This window comes from Myxine glutinosa, chromosome 1 (assembly GCF_964187855.1).
Source record: "Myxine glutinosa chromosome 1, kmMyxGlut1.1, whole genome shotgun sequence".
NCBI classification, from domain to species: domain Eukaryota; kingdom Metazoa; phylum Chordata; class Myxini; order Myxiniformes; family Myxinidae; genus Myxine; species Myxine glutinosa.
In genome coordinates, this window is record NC_136261.1 from 290,522,226 (window position 1) to 290,549,035 (window position 26,810).

The following is a 26,810-nucleotide window of genomic DNA, read 5'->3' on the forward strand; positions in this document are numbered from 1 at the left end:
GAAGGAGACATTTGGCATAAAAACAGTGAGTTATAAATCAGCCTCAGGAACCAAATGGAAAAATGAATTTTAAAAAAGAAACACAAACAAGGAAAACCAGAAAAACTCCCATTGCCACTTACATAGTTTAATAACACTGTCCCACACCCTCACACACCCTCACACACCCACTCCAGTCGTTTTTCCCAACCAATTATGAACTTTCTTGTGTGAGGACTCAGATGTTAATCAATCTTTACACGGATTTACACCAATGTAAGCTTTCCCACTTTTTTGATTTGTGTCCCACACGTTTTACAGAGTGTCGGTGATGCCGGAACAGATTATTGGTATAGGTTATTCTGGGTGGTTTGCCATTGCCTTCCCAGCGTTGTCCATGCTCTATCCTTTTAAATACTGAGCGCCAAGCAAGGAAGCAGCTCGTACCAATTATAAACTCTTTGTACGACTCGGACGGGGTTTGAACTTCCCACCTCCCAGACTCAGAGCCGACGCTCCATCACACCACCGAGTTCGACATTCCCAACTTTGTGGATTATTTCCTTGATACACTTGGAAAAAAGATCTTTTCAAAAATACTCTGGAAAAAAATATTTAAATAATGTGGTCATAATTATTTTTAAATGTATCTTCTCCTTTATGATGCAACAAACATGGTTATCATCATTTCAAATTAAAACAAAACCTAATTTGCTATTTATTTCACAATCCAGTAACACAACCATGTATCCCTTACCTCTCGTGACGAAGATGCGTTCAATCTGGACAACGATCAGACAACCAACCAGGAAGCAAAGCAGGTATATCCGTTTTGTTACGTCATTTCAACAACCACGGTCCCCGAAAAAGGCCAACCCCCGCTTGCGGGGAAAATGGCCTCTAAAGGTGGTTTTTATTTCGGAAGAATGCATGACGTCATTTACTTGCAGTGACTATTCGATCTTCCAGTTTTCAAGTCCATCACATACTCTCTCTCACCTTTCACTTCATTCTTTAACAAACACTTGTGGAAATTCCACATCATCTTTACCCTGCACTCGCGAAGCGAAACGCAGGATTAGCCTGCGGTTCGGACGTACGTACGTACGTGCGTGTCTGCATTTAAAAATTCATTTTCTCGGCAATCGTTTGTCCGATTGACATGAAATTTCCACCATAGGAGGGCGCCCTCCTATATAATATTTTAGTGGATATTATGACGTCACAGGTCACGTGGTACGGGCGCCATCTTGGAAAAACCAAAAAACTTTGCACCTCTATATCTCAAAAAACCGCTGCACAGAAATAATTGAAACAGGTCTCATTGCAAAGAACTCTCCATGCGGAATAACATATGTGAATGATGACGTCATAGGTTCCGCCGTTATGACGTCATAACTCGATAAGTAAAAAACTTTATGCGATCAGGATGAAATTTCTTCAGCATCTTCTCGGTATAAATTTATACAGAAATAAAATTAAAATGACGTCGTAGGTCCCGTGGTTCGGACGCCATTTTGTTTTGAGTGAAAACCATGAAAAACCACGATAATCAAATTATCTCCAAGACGACTGTACAGATCGAGGCCAAACTTTGCAGGCAGAGTCGCATACGCATGACGAACAAAAAAGTCAAATGGATGAAAATTGAGGATTTTAGAAAAATGAAAAAAAAGTGGTTGGCCTTTGGCCTATGTTGACCTTTTAGCCTACGCTGATCTCAAAATTGTTGGTGGTTGAATTCAGTTAACTGATAGGAAAATCACATTCAAATTCCAAGTCAATCTGATGAAAATTGAGGATTTTAGAGATTATAAAAAAGTGGTTGACCTTTGGCCAATGTTGACCTTTTGGACTACGCTGATCTAAAAATAGTTGTTGGTTGAATTCAGTTAGCTGATGTGCAAATCCTTTTCACATTTCAAGTCAATTGTATGAAAATTCAGGAGTTTAGAAATTCAAAAAAAAGTGGTTGACCTTTGGCCTATGTTGACCTTTTGGCCGATGCTTATCACAGAAATAGTTAGTGGTTGAATTCACTTCACCAATATGTAAATCCTATTCAAATTTCAAGTCAAACGGATTAAAATTGAGGATTTTGGTAATTAGAAAAAAAAGGTTGACCTTTGGCCTATGTTGACCTTTTGACCTTTTGACTTCAAAAATATATAGCATTTTGTCGGAACACAAACTCTACCATTTGGTGAAGTTTCGTGAAGATCGGTTTAAAATTGTGACCTGGAGGCAGGTATAAATGAGCGGACAGACAAACAAACAAACACACAAACCGTAGTGATCAATAAACTTGCAAAGAAAAATTTTTTTTTTGCCAAGTAATGAAAAATCACTCAAAGAGTGACACTTGGCAAAACAGAACAAAGTAGCATGGCACACAGTGGAGCATCCTTTTGACCTGAAAAATAATTATTGGTTGAATTCTGTGACCTGATATGCAAATCGTCTTCAAAGTTTAAGTTAATCGGATGAAAAGTGACAATTTTAGAAATTCGGCCTATGTTGACATTTTGGCCTATGTTGACCTCAAAAATAGTTGGTGCTTTCTTTCAGTAAGCTGATATGAAAGCCCTTTTCAAATTTCAGGTCAATCAGATGAAAATTGAGGATTTCACAAATTTGAAAAAAGTGGTTGACCTTTGGCCTATGTTGACCTTGTGACCCACTTGGACCTCAAATAGTTGTTGGTTGAATTAAGTTCACAGATATGTAAATCCCATTCATATTTCAAGTGAATGGGATGAAAATTGAGGATTTTAGAAATTAGAAATTGTTGTTGACCTTTTGCCTATGTTGACCTTTTGGCCTATGCTGATCTCAAAAAAAGTTGGTGGTTAAATTCAGTTAGCTGCTATGAAAGTCCGATTCAAACTTCAAGTCAATTGGATGAAAATTGAGGGTTTTAGAAATTCAAAAAAAGTGGTTGACCTTTGGCCCATGTTGACCTTTTGGCCGAAGCTGATCTCAAAAATAGTTGGTAGTTGAATTCAGTTGGCTGATATGTAAATCCTATTCAAATTTCAAGTCAATCAGATGAAAATTTAGGATTTTAGAAATTTGAAATGGTTGTTGACCTTTGGCCTATGTTGACCTTTTGGCCTATGCTGATCTCAAAAATAGATGGTGGTTGAATTCAGTTAGCCGATATGTAAATCGTATTCTAATTTCAAGTCAATCGGATGAAAATTGAGGATTTTAGAAATTCGAAAAAAGTGGTTGACCTTTTACCTCAAAACGATATAGGAATTTGTCGTCCACGAACTCTACGATTTGGTGAAATTTCGTGAAGATCGGTTAAAAACTAACCTGGAGGCAGGTATAAATGAGCAGACAGACAAACACACACACACACACACACACACACACACACACACACACACACACACACACACACACACACAAACCGGAGTGATCCCGATACTTGCAAAAAAATATTTAAAAACTGCCAAGTAACAAACAGACTCAAATGCAATTCCCTCTCCTTGGCATGAATAATTCATTACATATACCGATGACACCAAAGGTAGGATAAATGAAATTGGTGTTGCATTTGCTAATGTTTTACTTAGTCTGGTGGAGTGGCCGTGCACTTGTTGTACCATTTTAGAATGCGCTTGTACCTATCATTGAGAGAGGCAAGGACCTTTTGTTGCTCTTTCAGTTTTAGGATTGGATTGCGGGGAATTTTTTATTTCTTCCGCCTGATAAAGAAACGTAAGAGCAACATGTTCAATGTAGTTGTTGAACGGCCTGACAACAACATGGAAACACCACGAAAGAGGCAGCGCACAGCACGCAGGACACTGGTGTCAGACAGCACGGTGTCGACGCATTTCGGAGCACATAGAGTATAGCGGGTGTGGACGCATGTTGGAGGAGATAGTAGAGGACGGTGTGCACGCCGGACAGGAGAAGGCAGGTTGCTTTGCTGTACAACTTTTGAGGAAACATTGCGTTTTAAGCATGGTGTAAAATATAAGTTCTCCAAGTGGTCCCGACCTGGGAACTTTCATGGGGGCGCTCCAGAGTCCACGGGTGGTAGGGGGGCACTGGCAATGATTTGGGGGGCACTGTCGATTTAGAGGAGCAGCGGCGATTTGGAGCACTCATTGGGCTTCCTGCAGTCTGAACAGGTTACCCGGCGCCATTCGGCAAATTGGCCATCCAATCAACGACCACATTCTTTCCCCCTCCGCATGGTTTTTATGATCACATATTCGCTGATGTCGTGTCGGTATTTTCTTGTCCATACATGCTCACGCAACAAACATGATAGTGTATGACACCAGCGAAATACTATTGGCCACCAATGCGGCCAATAGTACAACATTAATTTTTTTCACGTGGTGCCATTTCAACCAATCGGCTTGCAAGAATCTTTTTATGCGGGATATAATACACTCTATTCGTGCTGGACTATTCAACGTGCCTGGTTCAACTTTACAGCCTGGCCTTGCCAGCACAGACATGAGGCAAGGTATGAACAGTCAGTGTTAGTGCTGGTGTTAGTCTTTCGACATTTTGGCGTGTTGATTTCGTTATTCAAAAAAGCTTCACGTCCCGTCGGCTTCAAGATGTCGGCCTCAAAGAAAAAGTGTCATCAGTATTCCGTTGAATACATCAAGTATGGATTCATTCCATCTCCGACGAACAAACAGTTACCGATGTGTTTGTTGTGTGGTATCACGCTGTCCAATGAAGCAATGAAACCATCTCGACTGAGCGAGCACCTGAGTAAAAAGCACAGGGATAAGGCTCGCGCAGAGGTCAGCTATTTCCAATCGCTGAAAGAGAAATTTGAGAAGCGATCCACTGTAACGACGATGTTCAAAGCCAGCCAAAAGCTCGTGGATAAAGGACTGGAAGCGTCGTATAAGCTGTCAATGCTCATCGCCAGATCTGGAAAACCGTATTCAATCGGCGAACAGTTGATCAAACCAGCTGTTGGGGAAGTGATAAAAACCGTTATGGGCCAGGATCCGAATCCAGTTCTCTCGTCGATTGCGCTCGGGACTGATTCCGTGGCCAGGCGGATTGATGAAATGTCATCAGATGTAGAAGATAAGCTGTGTAGTGAGCTGAGAAGCACACACTTCGCCATCCAGCTGGATGAGTCCACTTTGCGTGACAGTGAAGCCCTGTTACTCTGCTACGTTCGCTTCATCCGTGATCAGGAAATGGTGGAAGAAATGTTGTTTTCCCACTCTCTCCAGACCAATACGAAGGGTTCTTCCATCTTCCAAGCGTTGGAGAAGTACTTTACTGATAAGAACCTACCGATGGAGAACATTCTCGCTTGCGCGACGGGCGGGGCACCAGCGATGGTTGGCCGCCAGCGTGGTTTTATTGCGCTTCTGAAGAACCAGGTACCGTCCGTGTTCGCCATTCACGGTGCCGTGCACCGCCAGCATCTTGTAGCAAAAGCTCTCAGCACCAGACTTCATCCATCACTCCAAACAGTAATCAAAGCAGTGAATAAAATCAACGTGTCGTCTCTGCACGATCGGCTGTTTCGTCAGCTTTGCCAGGAGAATGATGAGGCATTCGAGCGGCTCCTGTTGCATACCGAAGTTCGATGGTTGTCCAAAGGCGCTTGTTTGACCCGTTTCCATGCCCTCTTTTCAACAGTGGTCGAGTTTCTGGCGGAAATTGATACGGAGCTATCGGAGAAAGTGAATGCGATTGAGCATGATGTGGCTTACCTCACAGACACATTCAGTATACTGAATGATGTCAACAAACAACTCCAGGGTGACCTTATGACCCTGAGTAAAGCAAAGAAAGTGATTGGCATGTTCGTAACCACGGCGACTCTGCACAGGGAAACCCTCGGCCGCAGAGATATGTACCACTTTCCCCAGTTGGCAAAGGAAACTGCTGTTTCTGATGAAGAGCTGCTCGTTTATTGCAATCACCTTGAGAAGATTCGTGGAGATATGGAGCAGCGTTTCAGAGACATGCTAGAACTGTCGGTGCCAGCATGGGCGATCAACCCATTCAAATGTGACATTCAAGATGTGAAGCGCGAATTACAGGACGAAATTAACAACCTCCACAATGATGATGAGGCGAAGGCAACATTCTCGCAGCATGAATACAGCAAATTCTGGATTCTGGAGCGGGGCGAATACCCCGCAATGTGGACAGAGGCAGAACTGCTGCTGATGGCGTTCCCCACATCATACCTCGTTGAAAGAGGGTTCAGCGCCGTGATGGTGCTGCTGACCAAGTATCGAAACCGCCTTGACATTACCAAGAGGGCGATCTGCGTCTCCACCTCTCTGAGATGGAGCCAGACGTTCGTAATCTCGCAGCGAGTCACCAGGCCCACCCTTCACACTAACGGTATTTGGGCCTGTGATAACAGATTCCCAGTTTGCCTCACCTGGACCTGTTCTGCTGAAACATTGTAGGTCGTGCAAAATAAAATAAAAAGTAAAGTAAAATAAAGTAAAATATTATTCAGAAAATATTTTGGCTTCTGTTATTTTGGTTTCCTATCTACATAAATTCCAGGTGTCCGACCACGAACGATAGGACAAGGGGGGCATTGGGCCGGTCCAAGATGGCAGAAGGGGGCGGTAGTCCAAAAAAGTTTGAGAACCACTGGTGTAAAAGGTCACATAATAACAACGCACCGCAAAAGGCATGTTGTTTGAAGTGAGGTCAAATAAGTTAGGGAGGAAGTAGCGCAGGAAGGAAGGTGTCCAGCACACACACGTGCCAGTGTAGCAGGATTCTCTCACTCCCCTAAAATCTCACTCTTGAGTGATTCTGTCCTAGGATAACACCACTCTCGAGTGAATTTTATCCCTGGGAGTGATTCTATCCTCCTACACTGGTGCTCCTCCCTCATACATAGCTTGGCTTCACGCTGTTGAAACCAAAGCTTTCAGAATCATTGTACTTAGGCAGTTAAGACCGAAAAATAGGGCGTATCGTTCATTTTTTCAGGAAAGCACCAAATTTGGCACAGATGTAGTATGGACCTATACAATTGTTTTCCAGAGGGGCGCCCAATAATTCAAAACCCCTGGTGGCCGCCGTATTGAATTTCAACATGACCGCCCTCTCTGACCTATTTCCCTCAATAACTTCTATACTATGAGCGATGACACCACAGTTCCAGTGTCTTACCCCATGTTTTCATGGTCTCTGAATCCAATGGGATCAATTGCATAAAGATTGGCATCCGTCATCTTTAATTTCAAGATGGCCGCCATGGTGTTTACATTTTCCTTGAATCTCTCATAGTATTTTCGGTAAAATTTCAATTCCAAGTGATACACATTGTTTTATTGGTCTCTGATAACAATGGAATGGTATTAATTAATCAAAGTTACACACAGTTGCAGTTTTAACTTAAAATATTGTGGGCACTTGAAAGGTGGAGGCTCTCGCACAGATGCGTAGTACTACAAGCACTGTCCATCGCAGTCACACAGTGATGTGCAGGGGAGATTTGCCCTGGAGCATTTACAGTTGCCTTTACAGGCCGACTTACAATGGCAGCTTGTAAGCTCTGAACATGCCTCCTGTGTCAGTGGTATTGTGGTCCAAATTGGTGTCCAAGAAGTAAGTCCCTGTTTTCAAACAGCCCCAATCAGCTGGTGATGGAAGTTCTGGGTAAGGCACAAGTGCCTGACTCCATACGTGTCCAGCCTGAAAACATGCACGTTTTAGGTGTTGCTCGAAGGCGTCTGCTGTTGGGGAATGTGATCAATTGTTCTTGCCTTCTTCGTGAACAAGTGTCGGCGCATGTCATTCACTGTCTTTATCTCGGTAGTCCGGTCATAGAGGATGGCAACATATCTTTCGAGACTCGGACTTCCTGCGGCCAAGGCCGGTGGCAATTTTATTGATGGCAAGGTAGCGGTTTTTACCAGTGCCAATGGCAATCCAGAGTTCCTCCACACCGTGTGACTGGTAGGTAAAGTAGTGTGCTATTGCCAAGACCACAATATCAGAATCTACAGTTTGAATCAATACCCGTTTTCTCCCCTTTTTCACGGCACCCAGGACATTTTTTTGGATTTTTTCAATTTTCTGAATTTTTGGGCGCCCCTCAGGAAAACAATTGTATAGGTCCATACTACATCTGTGCCAAATTTGGTGCTTTCCTGAAAAAATGAACGATGCTTCCTCTTAACTGCCTAACTATTGGAATCTCCTGCGATGAAGCGAACTCCGAGGGCCTTTCACTCACTCACCGCAAGCAGGTTGGTGGTCTTTCTGTCTTCTACCACCTCCTCTCCGGCCTTGCTCCCCCAGCTCTCTCTGTGCTCTGTCCCCCTAATATTCCCACAGGTCTCACAAGATCTGCCAGCAACCCTCTTTTGGTTGAACTGCCAAAATCTGGGCTCTCTGCTCACCTTCACTCTTTCATTCCCCTTTTCTCCCACCTCTGGAACAAACTCCCCCACTCCCTTCAATCCCACTCCTCCCTCCAGGTCTCTACAACAGCTGTTCACCACCATCTCTTGTCTTCCCCATCCAAAACGTTGATCTTTTCCACCCCCGCTAATTCACCCCAGATACACTTTTTTTGAAATTCCAACTTCTTTCCTGGAAGTCCTTGCAGTGTTCATATGTTTTATACCTCTCCCCCTCCCCCCAAGCCCTCCTCCTCTCACATTTCTCTCGATGTCCTTGCTCTCAAATGTTGTGTGTGTCCTTCCCCCTCTCTCCCCATCTGGTGTTCCACTCGCCTTATTTTGTTTTATGTGTCGGTTGACTTTTTGTGTGATTAATGTTAGCTCTTTCACGAGCCTCGATCTTGTATACAAAAAATAAATTAAAAAAATTGGTCATTTGGCCAGTTCTATCTTTACTGCATCTTGGTCAACTTGGTGATGTAAACTGATCCACATCCCCCATCCGTCTCGTTTTTCAAGATATAATTTCTGAAGGCAGAGATATCAGACAACTCACTCCATTAAACAGTGAAATGCCTGCGATTAGTCTGTTTCGTCTTGCAATGGCCTCTTACGAAAGGAAAACCTTCTCACAAGCTCCTGACTGGCATTATATATCCAAGGTACCCATTACACCTCTTCCATTTCTCCTCTTGTGTATTACTGGCCTATTCTGGTGGATTGTTGCAGTAAGGATATCAAGAACTGGTCGGCTTACATACCAGAACAGAGAACCGACATTTATGACTTCCTGCTTCGATATTGTTATCCTGGAACCTTCAGGGTCTACCTCTGATCAACTACTTGCCACTTAAAGTGAAAATTGAAAAATACTGACTCAGTGTATGATGATCAATGCTTTATTCAGTTTTCCCAAAATGGAAAGTTTGCATGAAGAATATTCTTTAAACGGTCATGATGAGTAAAACACACGTGTTTGTCTGTGCGCAGGTTACGAGCAGTAAAAGGCTCCATCTTCCTTTCTACTGAAGCCGTTATTTGTAGTCGCTGTGTGATAACTCTGCAAAAAAAAAGATGTGCAGTTGGTAATCTGATTGATACTTTCAACGAAGGTTGATGTTCAACTACAAGAATGTCGTTTTTTAGGGGGTTTTTTCTGAAGATCAATAATGCCTTATCATAGTTGAGCAGTCCTGCTTAAGTCGGCCCACCGATCCTCCTCGGCTCCTCCAAGACACGCAATCTTCCAGTATCCCACTCCTGGTTCAAAGCTCCGTAACTGTCTGTCTCAAAGAAATTATTTTTTGCAATTCCATTAACCAAAAGGTTCAGTTATTAACGATTACAAAATGGTTCTCAATTGAACAGGGGGGAGAGAGGACAAATCCACTGCACTTTCAGCATTTCATTAACTATTTACTGCTGCACCCAAAGCATTGTGATGTCATGGCATCACAGCAAACAAATACACTCTTGTTACAAGGGTATCATAATTCTCTAAGTACGTAATGTAAAAAGTGCTTGTTCTTCTAATTACCTCCGCCACCAAATGGACTCTGTGTCCTTCTCTCCTGACAAGGTGGAGGAGTTTTTGTCAAACCTCGACTCTGATTCTGCAACTGGACCAGACGGCATCAGCCCACGGGTCCGAAAATCCTGCTCTGCCGCTCTATCTCACCCTCTCTCTGTTCTTTTCACCCTATCTTTTGCTCAAGGTCATCTGCCAGCATCCTGGAAATCAGCAAACATTACCGCTTTACACAAAAAAGGTGCAAAAACAGATCCTTGCAACTACAGACCAATCAGCCTGCTCCCAATTATCAGCAGAGTCATGGAATCCATCATTGCTTCGGATATGAAATCTTTCCTCTTCTCCAATGGCTTGATCTCTGATCATCAATTTGGTTTCAGACCAGGTCACTCTACTCTGGACATGCTGCTTCTGCTGTCTCAACAATGGATGGAGGTCCGCAATGCCAAACAGGAAATCAGAGCTGTCTCCCTTGACATATCACGTGCCTTCGATACGGTCTGGCACCCAGCTCTGCTCACCAAACTCTCCTCCTATGGTATCCATGGAAATCTCCATGCATGGCTTGCGGACTTCCTCTCTGGTCGTAGTCAACGAGTGGCCCTGAATGGATTTCTCTCATCTCCCCTTCCTGTTCAGGCTGGAGTTCCCCAAGGCAGTGTGCTGGGCGCTGTGCTTTTTCTGGTCTTTATCAATGATCTCTCTGACTCTCTGGAAAATCCTCTCTATCTCTTTGCTGATGACTCCACTCTCTGCCGCTCCATTCCTCTTCCCTCAGATCGGCAGTCTGCAGCCTCCTCACTCTCTGAAGACCTGGACAAAATCACAGACTGGTCAAACAAGTGGAACATGTCTTTCAATCCTGACAAATCTCACACTCTTACTATGTCTCTCCGAAAAGATCGACTGGACAACCCTCCCATCTACTTTCTCAACAATCCTCTCCAAGAAGTTCTGTCGCTCAAGCTTTTGGGTCTCACTATCTGCCATGATCTTTCTTGGGAAAACCACATTTCCAAGCTGGCCTCCAAAGCCAGTCGCCGACTGGGCATCCTCCGTTTGTGCGAAGTCCTTCCTAGGCACACCTGAGCTCCTCACCACATACAAGGCTTTCATCCGCAGCTCAATGGAATCTTGTTCGCCCCTATGGGCTGGTGCTCCTGCCTCACACCTGGCTCGGCTTCACGCTGTTGAATCCAAAGCTTTCAGAATCATTGGAATCTCCCGCGATGAAGCTATCTCTGAGGGCCTTTCACTCACTCACCGCAGGCAGGTAGGTGGTCTTTCTGTCTTCTACCGACTCCTCTCCGGCCTTGCTCCCCCAGCTCTCTCTGTGCTCTGTCCCCCAAATATTCCTACAGGTCGCACAAGATCTGCCAGCCACCCTCTGATGGTTAAACTGCCGAAATCTCGGCTCTCTGCTCACCTTCACTCTTTCATTCCTCTTTTCTCCCGCCTCTGGAACAAACTCCCACACTCACTTCAATCACACTCCTCCTTCCAGGTCTTTAAAACAGCTGTTCACCACCATCTCTTATCTTCCCCCATCCAAAACCTTGATCTTTTCTACCCCCACGAATTCACCCCAGATCCACCTTGTTTGAAATTCCAACTTCTTTCCTGGAAGTCTTGGCAGTGTCCATATGTTTTATACCTCTCCCACCCCCCCCCCCCCCCTTCCAATGCCTCCACCCCAAAGCCCTCTCCCTCCCACAGTTCTCTCGATGTCTCCATGTCTCTCGGTCCCTGCTCTCAAATGTTGTGCTTGTGTCCTTCCCCCTCTCTCCCCATCTTGTCTACCGCTCCCGATGTTATTTGTTTTATGTGTCTGTCTTTCTGTGTGATTAATGTTCGCTCTTTCCCGAGCCTCGATCTTGTATACAACAAAAAAAAAAAAAAAAAAAAAAAAAAAGGTGGATGGACGTTATGTTTTCACCCCTGTTTGTTAGTCTGTCTGTCCGTTTGTGAACAAAATATCTCAAAGTTGTGGACGGATTCAGACGAAATTTGGCACAGCGGTAGTGTATGTGACATGGACGAAATTACTAGATTTTGGTGAAGATCCGGATTCGGATCCGGCTACTAGATTTTTTAAAGTGATTCTTCACCATTGGGAGATAGGGCCAAAAACGATACATAGCAGGATATCTCAAAAAGTTATTGATGGATTTGGACGAAACTTGTTGGATAGGTTGTGTCTGTGACAAGGAAGAATCGATTCAGGTTTGGTGAAGATGTGGATCTGGATCCAGCTAGAAGAATTTTTAAAGTGATTCTTCACCATTGAGTGATACTAGCGTGACTCGGCACTCTCCGCACAACTCACCACATGTCGATTCAGAGGGAGAGGCATCTTTGACCATTTCGGTGTATTTTGGGTATTTTGGGTCTTCATGGTATTTTGGGTCTTCAGGGTCTTTTGGATCCTCTGGGCCTTTAAGGGTATTTTGGGTCTTTGGCGTGTTTGGGATCTTCGGGGTCTTTTGGGTCTTCAGGGTCTTCTGGGTATTTAAGGGTATTTGGGGTATTTTGTTTAATTTGGGTATTTAAGGGTATTTTGGGTCTAAATGTTATTTGGGGGTCTTCACGGTGTTTTGAGTATTCAGGGTGTTTTGGGGCTTCTCGGTCTTATGGGTCTTTGGGGTGTTTTGGGTCTTCTGGGTCTTTTGGATCCTCTGGGCCTTTAAGGGTATTTTGGGTCTTTGGGGTGTTTTGGATCTTTGGGGTCTTCAGGGTCTTTTGATTCTTCAGGGTATTTAAGGGTTTTTGTCATCTTCATGGTGTTTTGGGTCTTCAGTGTATTTTGGTTGGGCCTTCGGGGTATTTTGGGCCTTCGGGGTCTTTTGGGCCTTCGGGGTCTTTTGGGCCTTCGGGGTCTTTTGGGCCTTCGGGGTCTTTTGGGCCTTCGGGGTATTTTGGGCCTTCTTGGTCTTTTGGGTCTTTGGGGTCTTCGGGGTGTTTTGGGTCATCGGGGTCTTTGGGGCCATTTTGGGTCTGCAGGGTCTTTTGGAGCCTTAGTGCCTTTAAGGGTCTTTGGGGTCGTTGGGGTCTACAGTGGCTTTGGGGTCTTCATGGTCTTTTGGGTCTTTAAGGGTATTTTGGGTCTTCAGGGGTCTTGGGGGACTTAAAGGGTCATCAAAGGTTTGAGGTGTCTCAGCAGTCTAAACGTAATTTTGAGTTCACGGACTGTCTTTTGCGTGTTAATTTATTTGAAGAAGACGTTTGGTCGCATATAAACATACATAACCATATACGTTTGCTCTATTGTAATAAGATGGCCAAAAACCAGCGGTAGATCAGGGTATGATAGACTGGACCTATTTATGGTGATTCCTGTGATTGATTTTTATTAAATGTGATTCTGTATTGTGATTTTCTGGTCCACTCTGAGATACAAAACGTAAACTGTTCACCAGTCCACCTTTGGTTGCAGAGGTAACAAGGGTATCTCAGAGAAACAAGTACGTAATGTAAAAAGTGCATGTTCTTGTAAGTACCTCTGCCACCAAAGGTGGAATGGGGTTATGTTTTCACCCCTCTCTCTCTCTAACTGTCACCAGGATATTTCCAAAAAAATATGAACAGGTTAGATTTTGTGGACAGGTTGTGTGTGACAAGGATGAAGTGATTCTATTTTGATGAAGATCCTGATCCGAATACTCAAATTTTTAAGCGATTCTTCACCATTGAGAGACGGGGCCAAAAACGATACACAGCACGATATCCCAAAAAGTTATGGCCGGATTCGGATGGATCTTGGTGGACAGATTGGGGAATGTGACAAGGACGAACAACTTCGATTTTGGTGAAGATAAGGATGCATTAATTATTTTTTAAGTGATTCTAAATAATTAAGAGATGGGGCAAAAAATGATAAATGTTACGTGGTCCTCCCGGTGACTACCTGGTCTCGGTGACCACCGGACCGTGAGAGGAACCCCGCCAGAAAGATATATGATTTATACGCTTTCGTAACGCAATCAATATGAATTCCAGTCAATAAGAAACCCCACACCGAGGATCCGGATTAATCAATAATATATTCCCAATCAATCAACATTACTACTAAGATGGCCATCTCATATAATTCCCCCCTTGACCCCACTCACTGCACCCTCAATGGTCACTGTCCCTCACAATGTCTCTGGGCCCCTCCAGACCAAGGTGAAGGTCGACTTCTCCGCACACGGGCGGTTGAACGGATCCCTGGCTGACGTGCTCCAAACGTACACGTCCCGTACCAGGAACGGCTGCTGCAGCGGACACCTCCTCGGGACGCCACCGGGGTCGGAGCCCGTGATCGCGGCCTCTGGGCTGTGAACGGCTCGCAAAGTGCGCGAGGCCCAAGGTGCGACCCATACACACACTCATAGGCGTCGAGGCGAACAGTGCCGGACGCTTGGTTCCTTCCAGGAACCCACGGCAACCTGACACGTAACAGGCAATCACCCCGCGCAGGTAACTCCTCTCGCCAGACGGGCTTTTCAAACGCAGCGTTCCAAAGCAGATAAAGATCGACTCGGCTCGCGTCGGAGCTGGTCGAGGATCAAGATGGCCGCTTCTCTCCCGACCTTGTGTTCCCTTTTTCTTCCGGTTCACCATCCCGTTTCCGGTCTCCTGTTATCAGGAGCGCTTCTAACCATTTAACCACAACAACCTTTAATAGAATAAACATTAATAAGCCTTGACCTGAATAGTAATTCACATCAATCCGGAATCCGTAACATAAATAACATTATATTTCAAAAAGTTGTGGACGAGTTATGACAAAACTAGGTGAATAAGTTGTTAAGGTGACAGGAACAAGCCAATAAGATTTTGGAGAGAGAGGGGGGAGGGGGTGCCACAAATAGCGATGTTGAAGGATAAACTGGAGGGAGACTTGGACAATAAGGGAAGAGGGAAGGAATGAGGGGTGAGGAAGCAGAGCATCCATGTAGTGGACAAAACGGATGATAGAAGCAAACTCTCAAGAATGAAAATTGCAAACGGGAAGGTTGGAGAGTGGGGGTTAACTGGGGTATAAATGCTCATAGTTTTGGATCGAGGATGATCTGAGATGGTGGGGAACAGCTGTCTTGAAAACCTGGAGGGAAGAGTGGGATTGAAGAGAATATGGAAGTTTGTTCCACGGTGGGAAAAAGAAGACCTAATGAGTGGATGTGCGCAGTGATTCTGAATATTGTGAGTTCCACCATAAAGGGGTCAATGGCGGACCATGTGCGCCCTGCAGAAACCTGGGGAGAGGGAAGGGGGGACAAAGTATGGGAAGAGCAGAGGGTGCAAGAGCAGAAAGGAAGGGGTAGAACACAGAGACCAATGATCTCTCTGCGACGGCAAAGTGATAGACCCATAAACTCAGCTTCATTGGGGGATCTTCCAATAATCCTGAAGGCCTTGGTTTCCACATTGTCAAGCTGGGTAAGGTGTGATGCAGGGGAGCCATCCCAGAGGAGAGAGCAGGACTCCATCAAGCTGCGGATTAAGGCCTGTAGGTGGATAGGAGTTCAGGTGTGCCAAGGAAGGACGTTGTATGACGGAGGATGACCAGTCGGTGGCTGGCTTTGGAGGCCAACTTTGAAATGTGGATTTTGGAAAAGAAATGTGGAAAAGAGAGATCATGGCTGAGAGTGAGACCCAGGAGTTTGAATGACTGAACCTCCTGAAGAGGATTGTTAAGAAGTTAGATCGGAAGGTTTCCCAGGCGGTCCTTTCTTAGAGAAATAGTGAGTGTGAGATTTGTCCGTATTGAAAGACATATTCCAAGTCTGAAGAGATGGAAGAGGATGCCGCCTGCTTGTCTGAAGGATGAGGGATGTCACGGCAGAGTATGGAATCATAAGCAAATAGATAAGAGGATTTTCCAGAATCAAAGAGATCATTGATGAAGATCAGGAATCGGACTGGGCCCAGAGCCCTGCTTTGCGGCACTACAGCCTTAACAGGAAGAGGGGATGAAATGATTCCCTTGAGAGCCACATTTTGGCTACGAGAGTAGAGGAGGTCAGTAACCCAAGAGTGGAGTTGGCCTTGGATGCCGAAGACAGTGTTTGAAGAGCAAGTCGGGATGCCAGACTGTATCAAAAGCACGGCTTGTTCTTGTCAACGAACTAACTCATCCACCAAGTTTATAGTCAGGTTCACTATGTTAACAAATATAATTTCGTCCAAATTTTTGGGAGATTAGCAAACCTGAACTTTTTTGGAATCATCACAGCATGGAGAATCCGAAAATCAATGCTGGCATTTGCACAGACACCTGCATGGCCGTCATTTTGGATTTTCAAAATGGCCGCCATAAAATACATATTTTGCGCTATCTCGGCTTCTCGTCAACCTAGAAACTTAATTAAATATGCTAATCCTATGTTTTCTGGGTCAAGGGATCCAATAAAGGCCTCAACATAGTGCTCAGGATTATAGAAAAGAAACAAACAAAGGTAATTGAAAAACATTGTCTTTATATTTGTGATCTAACTGTATTACATAATACATGATATTGCAAGGCCTTTGAAGTTATCGGTATGGATCTATAAAGCAAGAAAGCAGCCTTGTTAGTATCAGATTGAACTATAAGTCCGATACACAGGATCTACGAGGTCTATACCGTTCAGAAATATGCTTTTACAGATCTTCATCGCTGTCCTGAGTGTCATTTTCGCAAAGGTGTCTACGCAAATGCCAACATTAATTTTTGGATTCCTCATGCTCTGAATATTCCAAAAATGTATAGTTTTGCTAATCTCCAAAAATTTTGAACGAAAAAACATAGTGAACCTGACTATTAGTCCGATTCCTTCCAGAACGTTTTGAGATATTGTGCTGTATATATAGACTTGGCATTTAATATGGAATATTTTTTTTTTCTTGACTTGGGTTTACTTTCTTAACTCAGTATAACAATCTAGTGAGTTCCTTTTACACTTTGGTGATTTATTTGTTAAAAGAACCATGCCACTGATTGTCTGTCGTAGCAAGAAGTCAACAACAGGATTATATCACAGGTGGCGTGGCAAAATGTACGGACAGGTGCATTTGATGATTGGCTTCACAGTCGGGTATACAAGGGTTGTTGCGTTCTGTATTAGTGGTGGAAAACAACTGCTGCACGTCTCCAAAAGTTATTGCTGCTTCCTCTGGAGATGGTCTGTCAACTCGACAATGCTGTTTGTCATGGAGTGGTGGCTTTACGAAATTACGGCATGAAACAGCGTGCTATTGCTCGTCAGTATGGCATCACTCAAGGTCAGGTGTCAAAGATCCTGAAAAGAAATGCTCAGAGGGGTGTCCCTACTCCAATACCGAGGCCAGGACATCCCCGCAGAACCACAAGGAGGGATGATCGCCAGCTGCACCGGTTAGTCCGCAATGGCCATACCAAGTCAGCTAATCAGCTTATGGCTGAGTGGCAGCAACTGACAAATGTGCGTGTATCCAGAAGGCTAGTCAACCAACGACTGGTTCAAGCAGGCTATCGTGCCAGGAATCTCCTGAGAAAGCAACGCCTGACCAGACAACAGTGCCGATTGCAGTGGGCCAGAGAGCACTGTCAATGGCAGCCGGGCCACTGGAATCACGTGATCTTCAGTGACGAGTCTAGATTTCTGGTGTATCGTCAAGATGGCCGCGTCCGAGTGCACAGACAAGTGCATGAAGCCTACAACAAAGATTGTATAGTGCCAAGAGTCCAAGCCGGAGGTGGTGGGGTGACCGTTTGGGCTGCTTTTCATGCAGGGGGCAAAACTGACCTGGTTGTTCTGAATGGAAATCTGAACCAGTTCAAGCACAGGGCCATTCTGGAAGAAACATTGCTTCCATTTGCTCGTGCAGCCTTTCGAGGAAACTTTGTCTTCCACGATGACAATGCAGGGCCTCATCGTGCTCGCATGATCCAACACTTTCTTGCTGACCATGGTGTAGAGCATATGGATTGGCCTGCCATGTCCCCAGATATGAATCCTATAGAGAACTTGTGGGCAGAATTAACGCGTCAAATCGACCACTTGGACCAGCAGCCGACCTCTGTGCATGAATTGCAGCAGGCTATTGTCACTGCATGGCAAGCGATTCCTGTCCAAACCTTGGCAAATCTCGTGAACAGCATGTCTCAACGTGTACGTGCTCGCCTGAATGCTCGTGGGGGTTACATGAAGTACTGAACTGTAATTTTACTGTCCGTAATCCCAGACGTAATTTAACTTTTGTTTTTGTTAAAAAAAATTTTGGCTAATGTGCAAAATAAAGAGATACTTCTGGAAAACGTACAGAAGTTTAACACAGTACTGTCCATGAATTGAGTTCGATATCAGTTTACATCACTTTCAAGGATCAATTTATTTGTTTCAAAATGTCAAATGTGGTTTTTGTTTCTTTTAAAGGTCACATTAACAAAATCTAGAATAATTTCAACATAATTCCAATGAATTTTTGGTTCTAAGCCATCTTGAAAAGTAAGTTCACCCCCACAAAAAAAATATTCCATATTAAATGCCAAGTCTGTAGTTTTTGGAGCTATGTCCCAATGGACCTATCTCAACCTTTCACCTTCCCCCAACCCTGCTCGTCCCTCCCCCAGCCTGGTGTTCACTTCGCGGTTCGGGTGCTGGCTTGGGATCCTAGGATCCTGTGTTCAAATCCCGGTCGATCGTTGAATTAGGTTGAAAAAGGTTGAAAAAAAATTGGGTTGAAAAAGCTCCTCACCACATCCAAGGCTTTCATCCGCAGGTCAATGGAATACTGCTCTCCCCTCTGGGCTGGGTCTCCTGCCTCACACTAAGCTCAGCTTCACGCTGTTGAAACCAAAGCTTTCAGAATCATTGGAATCTCCCGCAATGAAGCTAACTCTGAGGGACTTTCAATCACTCACCGCAGGCAGGTTGGCGGTCTTTCTGTCTTCTACCGACTCCTCTCCGGCCTTGCTCCCCCAGCTTTGTCTGTGCCCTGTCCCCCAAATATACCTTCAGGTCGCACAAGATCTGCCTGCAACCCTCTTATGGTTAAACTGCCAAAATCAAGACTCTCTGCTCGCCTTCACTCTTTCATTCCTCTTTTCTGCCGTCTCTGGAACAAACTCCCTCACTCTCATCAATCCCACTCCTCCCTCCAGGTCTTTAAAACAGCTGTTCACCACCATCTCTTATCTTCCCACATCCAAAACCTTGATCTTTTCTACCTCCGTTAATTCACCCCAGAGCCACTTTTTTGAAATACCGACTTCTTTCCTGGAAGTCCTGGCTCTGTCCATGTGTTTTATCCCTCTCCCACCCCCACACCCCTTCCCAAGCCTTCTCCCCCAAGCCCTCTCCCTTCCACAGATCTCCAGATGTCGCTGCTCTCAAATGTTGTACTTGTGTGCCTCCCCCTCTCTCCCCATCTTGTCTCCTGCTCCCTTTATTTTATGTTTTATGTGTCCGTTTGTTTTTTTTGTGATTGATGTTAGCTCTTACACGAGCCTCGATCTTGTATATGAAGAAATAAAAATAAAAATATGAACGTCAGGGGCGTTGACTCAGCCTGTCATCCTTCCGAGTTCGGTAAATTGAGTACCAGCTCACTAATAATTGGGACACTGCATCAGCGACACAAACCTGAATAACTGTACCTTTCGGTTCATGGGATTGCAAAAAAGAATTTCTTCGAGACAGACAGACATGGAGGTTTGAAGCAGGAGTGGGATAATGGAAGATTGCGTGTATAGGAGGAGCCGAGGAGGGTGAGAGCAGAGTGATCTCGACTGAAGGAGAGAGGGTATAAAACACGACGTTCAACGTTTGCTCATTCCAAAGAAACTGTGTCTTACCGATTGTACCCTTTCTGCTGGAAATGGAGCTCTTGGTCAGATTAGTCCATTTCACGAGAGGGTGGTTCATTGGGTCAACATCCAGCACTAATTCCTTTGTTATGTTCTTCAAAATCCGTCTGAATCAAGAGGGCAAAACAGTGCTCGTCACTAAATCACGTTTTACTATTTCACACAACAAAACATAAGTTGCATTGCCCTCCATCTTTAGAAAACAATGCAAAATTTCATCAATAGGTTGCCATGGTGACGTGGATATCTTTTGTTCTCTTTGGCTGACAAACCCTACACCGACACACCAAATGTGTAAGTTTGAACATATCCTGTATTTTTAGAATTCAGATTTTGTATGTAATAATGATAATGTATTTGCTTCTAAATTTATTGTGCACTTCAACCCGATTGGCTGATTCATTTTAAGCGTTGATTCATGATAGCGGTGACCATTCAAAGCATATAGATAAGACAATGCCTTATTGGCCAGTTCCCTGCGGAGCAGGAGATGGGGTTGTCAGAGAACTTTGTAGACCTATTGGACGCGTCTCAGACAGGAACTCTATAAGACTCACTCAAGTTAAATATAAATTTATTAATCTCTTGCAACGAACAGGTTCACGAAGATATAGTTATACATTACAAATAAACACATGACTCTCTCTACACAGAATCATGAAAGAATTCTGTCTCTCCCTCTGTCCTTCTAAGATCCCCAGTCCAGTTCTTTTCTCAGTTCCACGCTCTCTCTGTTTAGTTCTCTGTGGTTTAAATAACAAAGAGCTCCTTTGAACTTGAGAGCATTGGCATGCCGAGGTCAACCAGGCAAATAGTTCCCTAGATATAGACACCCCGAGGCGTCCATAGAGCCATATTTGGGTCTATGAGATCGGTTGAGGGAGAACACTTCTTCCATGACTTTAGAGAAGGAATTGTCCAGGGGCATTTTCTGCCTTGGTCCTATGTCCATTGTTGGGCACAGGTTCTTTTAATAGAGGCTACTTTATCATCTTGGCTCCCATCCCAAGGCTTTTTGCTCAGCTGCACGGTAAAACACTTTTTTACACAATATCACATTCTGTAATAACTATCATATGTAATAACTATTAACAGCTGTCAATATATGTGAATATTTTATTATTCCACAGTCCCTGGTTTTTTATTTTTGTTTATATTAACCATTAATCTAAACATCACCACATTAAATATTCGAACCACTAATCTGGTAATTCAATTTCCGAAGGCATACACCGTCATTTTGGAAGAATTTTGATCACAATACATTTCCTTGTTCATTGACTCTTTCTATGTTGATAATTCAATTCAACTCATTTGCATAACGATCACAAAACATTTCACCTTTACCAAAACACAATAATTTCAGTTCATCATTAAAATAATAAAGCATCTGCAACATTTGGCAAAATGTTTGCCTTTAATCAAATATTGACTTTCTTTGTTTTAAAAAAAAAGGGGCGGATCACTTGTGTTTGAAATTCCAGCATGAAACATTTTTTCTGATGTCTTCATAACACCTGCACTATTTGCATAGGATTTTCTGCTGTTGTGATAGCTGGGCAGAGTCATAGACTGACCCTGCTCTCAATGCAGCATCCTTGCCACTCTTGCTGTGAGCCATAGTAGATTTGAACAAGGCCTCCATCCAGTTGTAGTCAACGTGCCTCCTCACTCATCGTGAGCATGGAGCAAGTGTTGATGTGATGTTGATTTGCCAGCAAGATGTGGAGCAGGGATGCCGGATGCATCCGCAATGATGATGTTGGGACCATGGCACTCAAATTGTCCATGGTCCATACCAGGAGCACACAGCAGAATCGTGCACAGCTGTTGTGAAGGAAAAGGCGCAGCCGTTCGCTTACAGCTCCATGCTGGCTCCCTGGAAGTTGGTGAAGTAATGACACACGTCACCGTATCCCGTAGAAGTTGCAGGTAAAATGTCGTCGTCCTGCAATTGCTGATGTGATGAATGTTCGAGGTATTCGAACAAAAGTAAGTGATCGCCCTTTTCCATATGTTGCAGTGTGACCCAGACAAATGGTCACAAAAATTTCCCTTGGTGAAGGTAAGCATCCATCTCCAACGTTACAAAGGAGAATGTCTTCATCATTATTTGAGAAGGAGGGTGTATGCCAAGATTAACTTCATTTTTAGCCACAAATTTTCTTTCTCGAACTTCTTCCCAATTCCGTTAGCACTCTTTTTGGGATGTGATCTGATCTTATCCTTTTACTCAGCCATATCTGAATCTGCTTTCCACACACACTGAATCAGATAGGGTACATCTTATCATAAAATCACCATATTTTAACTCATTTATTTCTTATAACAGTTTCACATTCAACCATTTGTTGTTTTCTTTAAAACATTCAAAAAGTTATATTCATTTATATGCGTCACACAACTAATATTCAAATCAGGTATCTATTTTACTACTAAACTAAAAATAACATATTAAAATTGCTTTCAAATCAATATCGTTTGAAAATTAAACTCATGCAGTTATTTTAACACTACTGCAAGGAAATAAATGCATTAATAATGAGTGTATATAATTAAAATCACAAACAGGAATATCTAATTCCCAACAAATCTTGCAAACAAGCAAACTATGCATAATGTATTATTAGCATAGTCCTCCCCGCTTTTTGTTTTTCTTTAACAGTGTAACTTGTGGTGATATGAGTTCATCGATCTTGTAAAACGGACACAATTCACAACATTTTGTGATGCCCTTACTTTAACAAACTAGAGAAATCTACTGTATTCATTTGCAACATCACTTGATTCAATCTTTGAATCTTAGTATTCATGTTGCCATTGTAAAACATGTGAGCTACCCCTTGTATATGTCCATATCCATAACATAATTATATGTCAATGACATTCAACATTATATACCAAACTAACAACTTCTTAAAATGTGACTAAAGAAAAATCCCTTAATATGTAACATAAATCTGATTATTTGTCTTATCATGATCCCCCTATCTCCCAGGGTCCATATTTGTTTCTATTTTTATCAACTTCCTATGATCTGTGAATTCGTTCCAAAATACCGCAACCAAAGGTTTTAACAAAGCTCTACCAAACTATGTCCAATGTGAACTCAAAATGCCAGTGCCACAATGACTTGAAGAATTAACTTCAAGGGGTCAATCAATTCATTCTAGAACCAGATCTAATTTTTCCCATCCAATAGTTTGCCTTGACGCATGTCATATTATAACATTTTAATAAACCTTCAGAAATGTTTCCCATCGCAACAACTTCCCTTTTACAAATAGCCATGTGTAAATTACATATTGAACGACAATTTTCTCTCAATGTGTTTTGCCTGAATGGCCGCAAAAGTAGCTGCCAACATGCAGTACGTTTTTATCTACCAAGTAGGTGCTCGTCGACATAAGACCTCTACCAAAATGTTGTTTGTAAAAACAAATCTGGGATTTCTAATTACATGGATGCACACTCTCAGGACATTTCAGGCTGCTTGTTAACAATCCACTATGATAAATTAATTCCTTTACCCACAATCAAATAATTCGTACAAATTGAGGATATTATCCCTATCACATTCATTTATAGATTCATTATGTTGGATCTAAATTTTCTCCCACTGCTGCAAGGAAGAACAATAGCTCTCATAAGTCTTTGTAATATCTCACTTCATTTACCCAGCATCGAAGAATTTATTTACTATCCATTCCCATCTGTTAACCAGTGACTTTGTTTGAACTCCAAAACTTAATTTGATGAATCCCATGTGTACAGCTACCACTTATTGAAACCCATACTTTTGTAGAAAATATCCAAGTAAGTGTTTTTATTTTAAACCCCCTTAACTGTTGCTCATCCATTTCTATGCACCCAGTGAGTACTACTGACACCAGTATGCCAATATAGGTGTGCGAGTTTAACAAATATGTTGCAGGTACACGTGACATCGCGTTCTGAGTATAAATAACGTAACAGCGCGTTCATGTCTGCCCCTTGGTTTAAGATTCACAATGCATTCCGTTTTAAAACTCACAATAGTTCAATTCAGCAAATTATTTCTTTACTATATTCCCATATCATCTATGCCTAAGACACATCCATACATACAGCACAATTTATATGCTGATAAAATTCAAGTTTATATATGTCAAAAATCCGTAAGCAGAGTACTCTGGGAAGTCAGTGTAAGACCTCTTCCAAATTTGGCTAATTTTATACTCCCTCATTTTTTATGAGGCTCATATCCATAAATAGCTTTTATTCTCATATAAATTCTATCAAAAATGGAATCCCAAAACTACTCACAATTTTACTATTAATTAATGGCTGCTCATAACCCAGCACATCAAATCTTTATATTCCATCTCCCTTGACAAAAGAGATAATGGTCATAATCAAATTATATTTCTATTTTATTTTACGAATTCTCTGGATATTCGATCCCATCCACATGAAACTATCTATTTCCAGACAAGCACATTGTCAGTTTCAACAATCTTGTAAGCTTGACAAAAACAAAAAAAAACAAAAACACAAACATACACAAACCCATGCATTATGTATATTTGTTTGCGTTGGAACCATTATTAACAGATCAAGATGGGTGTCAATTTTATGTCAATTTCGTAAAATTTATCCTTTAATTTTAGAAACGCTAATACACAAATAGACAAAAGTTTATTCTTAGAAAACCCTATAATGTCACATTGAAATTACCCTTTTGGTTCCCATAATAATTTATCCAAATGTGACAACACATCTATTTACATGTCAGTCGACCACTGACCTATCAATCATGCAAAAGAATAGTCCAAAATGCCCACCTGATGATCATGTGACGCTTGTCACATGGTTTCCAAAAAATTTTGCAAAGCAATGTTCCATACTTTTGTAAAAAAAAAAATTTAAATTGTTTTTCCCCAAAATACTCCCTAAAACCACATTTATAATTGGCAAATATGAGGCTTCCAGAATGAACTCTAATTCTGGATTTTTAATTCATGTTCCAAAAATATCCAGTTTTGGCATCTGATCAATTAATTATTAAGTCGCTCGCTACCAAGCAAAAAGTAAAAGTCATTCTTGCTCCGAAAACTTTTCAGACTTTTCAGACACAAGAGGCATCAACAGTTATTCATGTTGGTTTAATGATTTAATCTGTTGAAGCCAGTCATCATTTGGGATCTGCAGCAATGAAGGCCTAATCATTATCGGAGGTACTGGTAAGCACTGGTACCCTTGATCTTGGTTTGTCCTATAAACTAGTCTTCCTATTTGAATATGGACAACGTCGTTTCCAGTGTCCAACATTTCCACAATTAAAACATCGATTTCTGTCATTGGCTGGTCTGCCCACCTGCGCACTTGTATTACTGGGCTGCATCATCTCCAGATCCCTGAGTTGCCACTGCAATCTCTGATTATCTCCTGAAACACGAAAAAATTCTCTGTACCGTCCTTTTTGGGGAGAATGGGAATCAGATGGGAATGAGACAAATTCAAAACAAATGGGAATCAGATGGGACAACTGTCACTTTTGTTCCTATTTTCGAGGGCAGTTGTGCATTTATCTCCTCCAATGTATCCTGTATTCTTTTTATTTTAAATTCTAGGTCCGTTATCCATTCTTGCTGTTCCCATTTTCTGGATTCTACATCCCAATAATGGAAGGCAAGCCAGTCTACTATTAAATTCATTTAACCCTATTACTCGTCATGCCTCATTAATAGTAACCGCACATATATCTCTATATAGACTCACCACCTTGCTCAATTTCCAAGGTTGTCTTCACATTGATAATATCTCACAAATATCTCAAAACTTCTTTGTTGAGACTTCATGTTCATCAATCAATCAATCAATTCAATTAAATCAATTCATCAATCTTCATCAATACATCACATTAACCAATCAGATAACTCTATACCTAAAGTTTCCCAATGTTGCCAGAACAGTTCCATCCACTGATGGAGATATATGATCATTGGTCGTCACCTTTGACCTATACCTTTTGTCAATTGACAAATCACCGTTCTGCCTCTGGGTCATATCTGACATATTTTCCAATCTTGTCTGGCCATTATATCACAAATCCGACTTTAGCAACCACTGAAGGCAACCCAACTCTTCATTTGTGACATAGTCAGCCAAGATTAATCAACCAGGTATGAAACAGGTCACTGAGAAAATGTCCCAATTTAAATGGTATCCAAACATCTTGACAATAAAAATTTCGTAAAACTCCTGAAGTGTTCTACCAACGGATGACAATGAATTCATAATATTTGCCAATTTTAATCCAAGCATGCTGAAATTTTGACACTTAACCGTACATAGCAAAAGGCTACCTCCTTACCACTTAGTATACCTATTGACAAGAAGTCATAACAATATCGAATAATCATTACAAAATTAAAAAAGAAAAAAATCGCTTTTTATTGCTCCTGCCGCAGCATACGTCCGCTCATCTGCCGTGACCAAACCGAAATAAAGGGAGCTCAACCATTACACAGCGCATGTAATGGCGCACGCCATAGGAACTCAACGCAATTTCGACTCGGCCAGAAAATGAGCAGTTTTCGCAGGACGTTATGCTAAACGTTAAAAATAATTGGACGAGCACAGCACCCTTTCTCTAACGACCAACGCGGTCTATTAGTGGTTCTTTGGACTCGTAAAATTTACTGAAAAACAAAATTGCAAACATGACAGGGATGAGCACATCACCCTTTCTCTAATGACCAACATGGTCTATTAGTGGTTCTTTGGACTCGTAAAATTTACTGAAAAAAAACTAGAGAAAAAAGAAAAAAGAAGAAAAAATTTGTTTTGGAAAATTTGGGAAAAAAAAGGAAAAAAACAAGAAAAAAATCGTAATCGTTAAAAAATCGCTTTGTTTCCCCCCCCCCCCCCCCCCGATGTCAATGATCATCAATCCATGATGTCCATCCTTCAATCTGCTCGTTTTTATGGTTCCAACCATTCGGGATCCCAACCATTATTTCTTTAATGGGAAATCGACACACTTATGAGTTGTTAACCACCAAACTGAGCAGATATAGGATGCAAACCATTAAACTGGGATCACTTATAAAATCAC

The 26,810-nt window shown here is 42.5% G+C and overlaps 2 protein-coding genes across 2 annotated transcripts in view; one reads left to right on the forward strand and one right to left on the reverse strand.

Moving 5' to 3' along the window:
- LOC144892205 (uncharacterized) overlaps positions 1–26,810 on the forward strand; it is a 225,086-nt gene that overhangs the window by 188,825 nt on the left and 9,451 nt on the right. The window lies entirely within an intron of this gene.
- LOC137414477 (uncharacterized) overlaps positions 1–26,810 on the reverse strand; it is a 188,455-nt gene that overhangs the window by 137,767 nt on the left and 23,878 nt on the right. The window contains exon 2 of the mRNA XM_078767411.1: positions 19,700–19,818. Coding sequence (XP_078623537.1) covers positions 19,700–19,769 — 70 coding nt within the window. The 5' untranslated portion in view covers positions 19,770–19,818. The remainder of the gene's footprint in view (positions 1–19,699; positions 19,819–26,810) is intronic.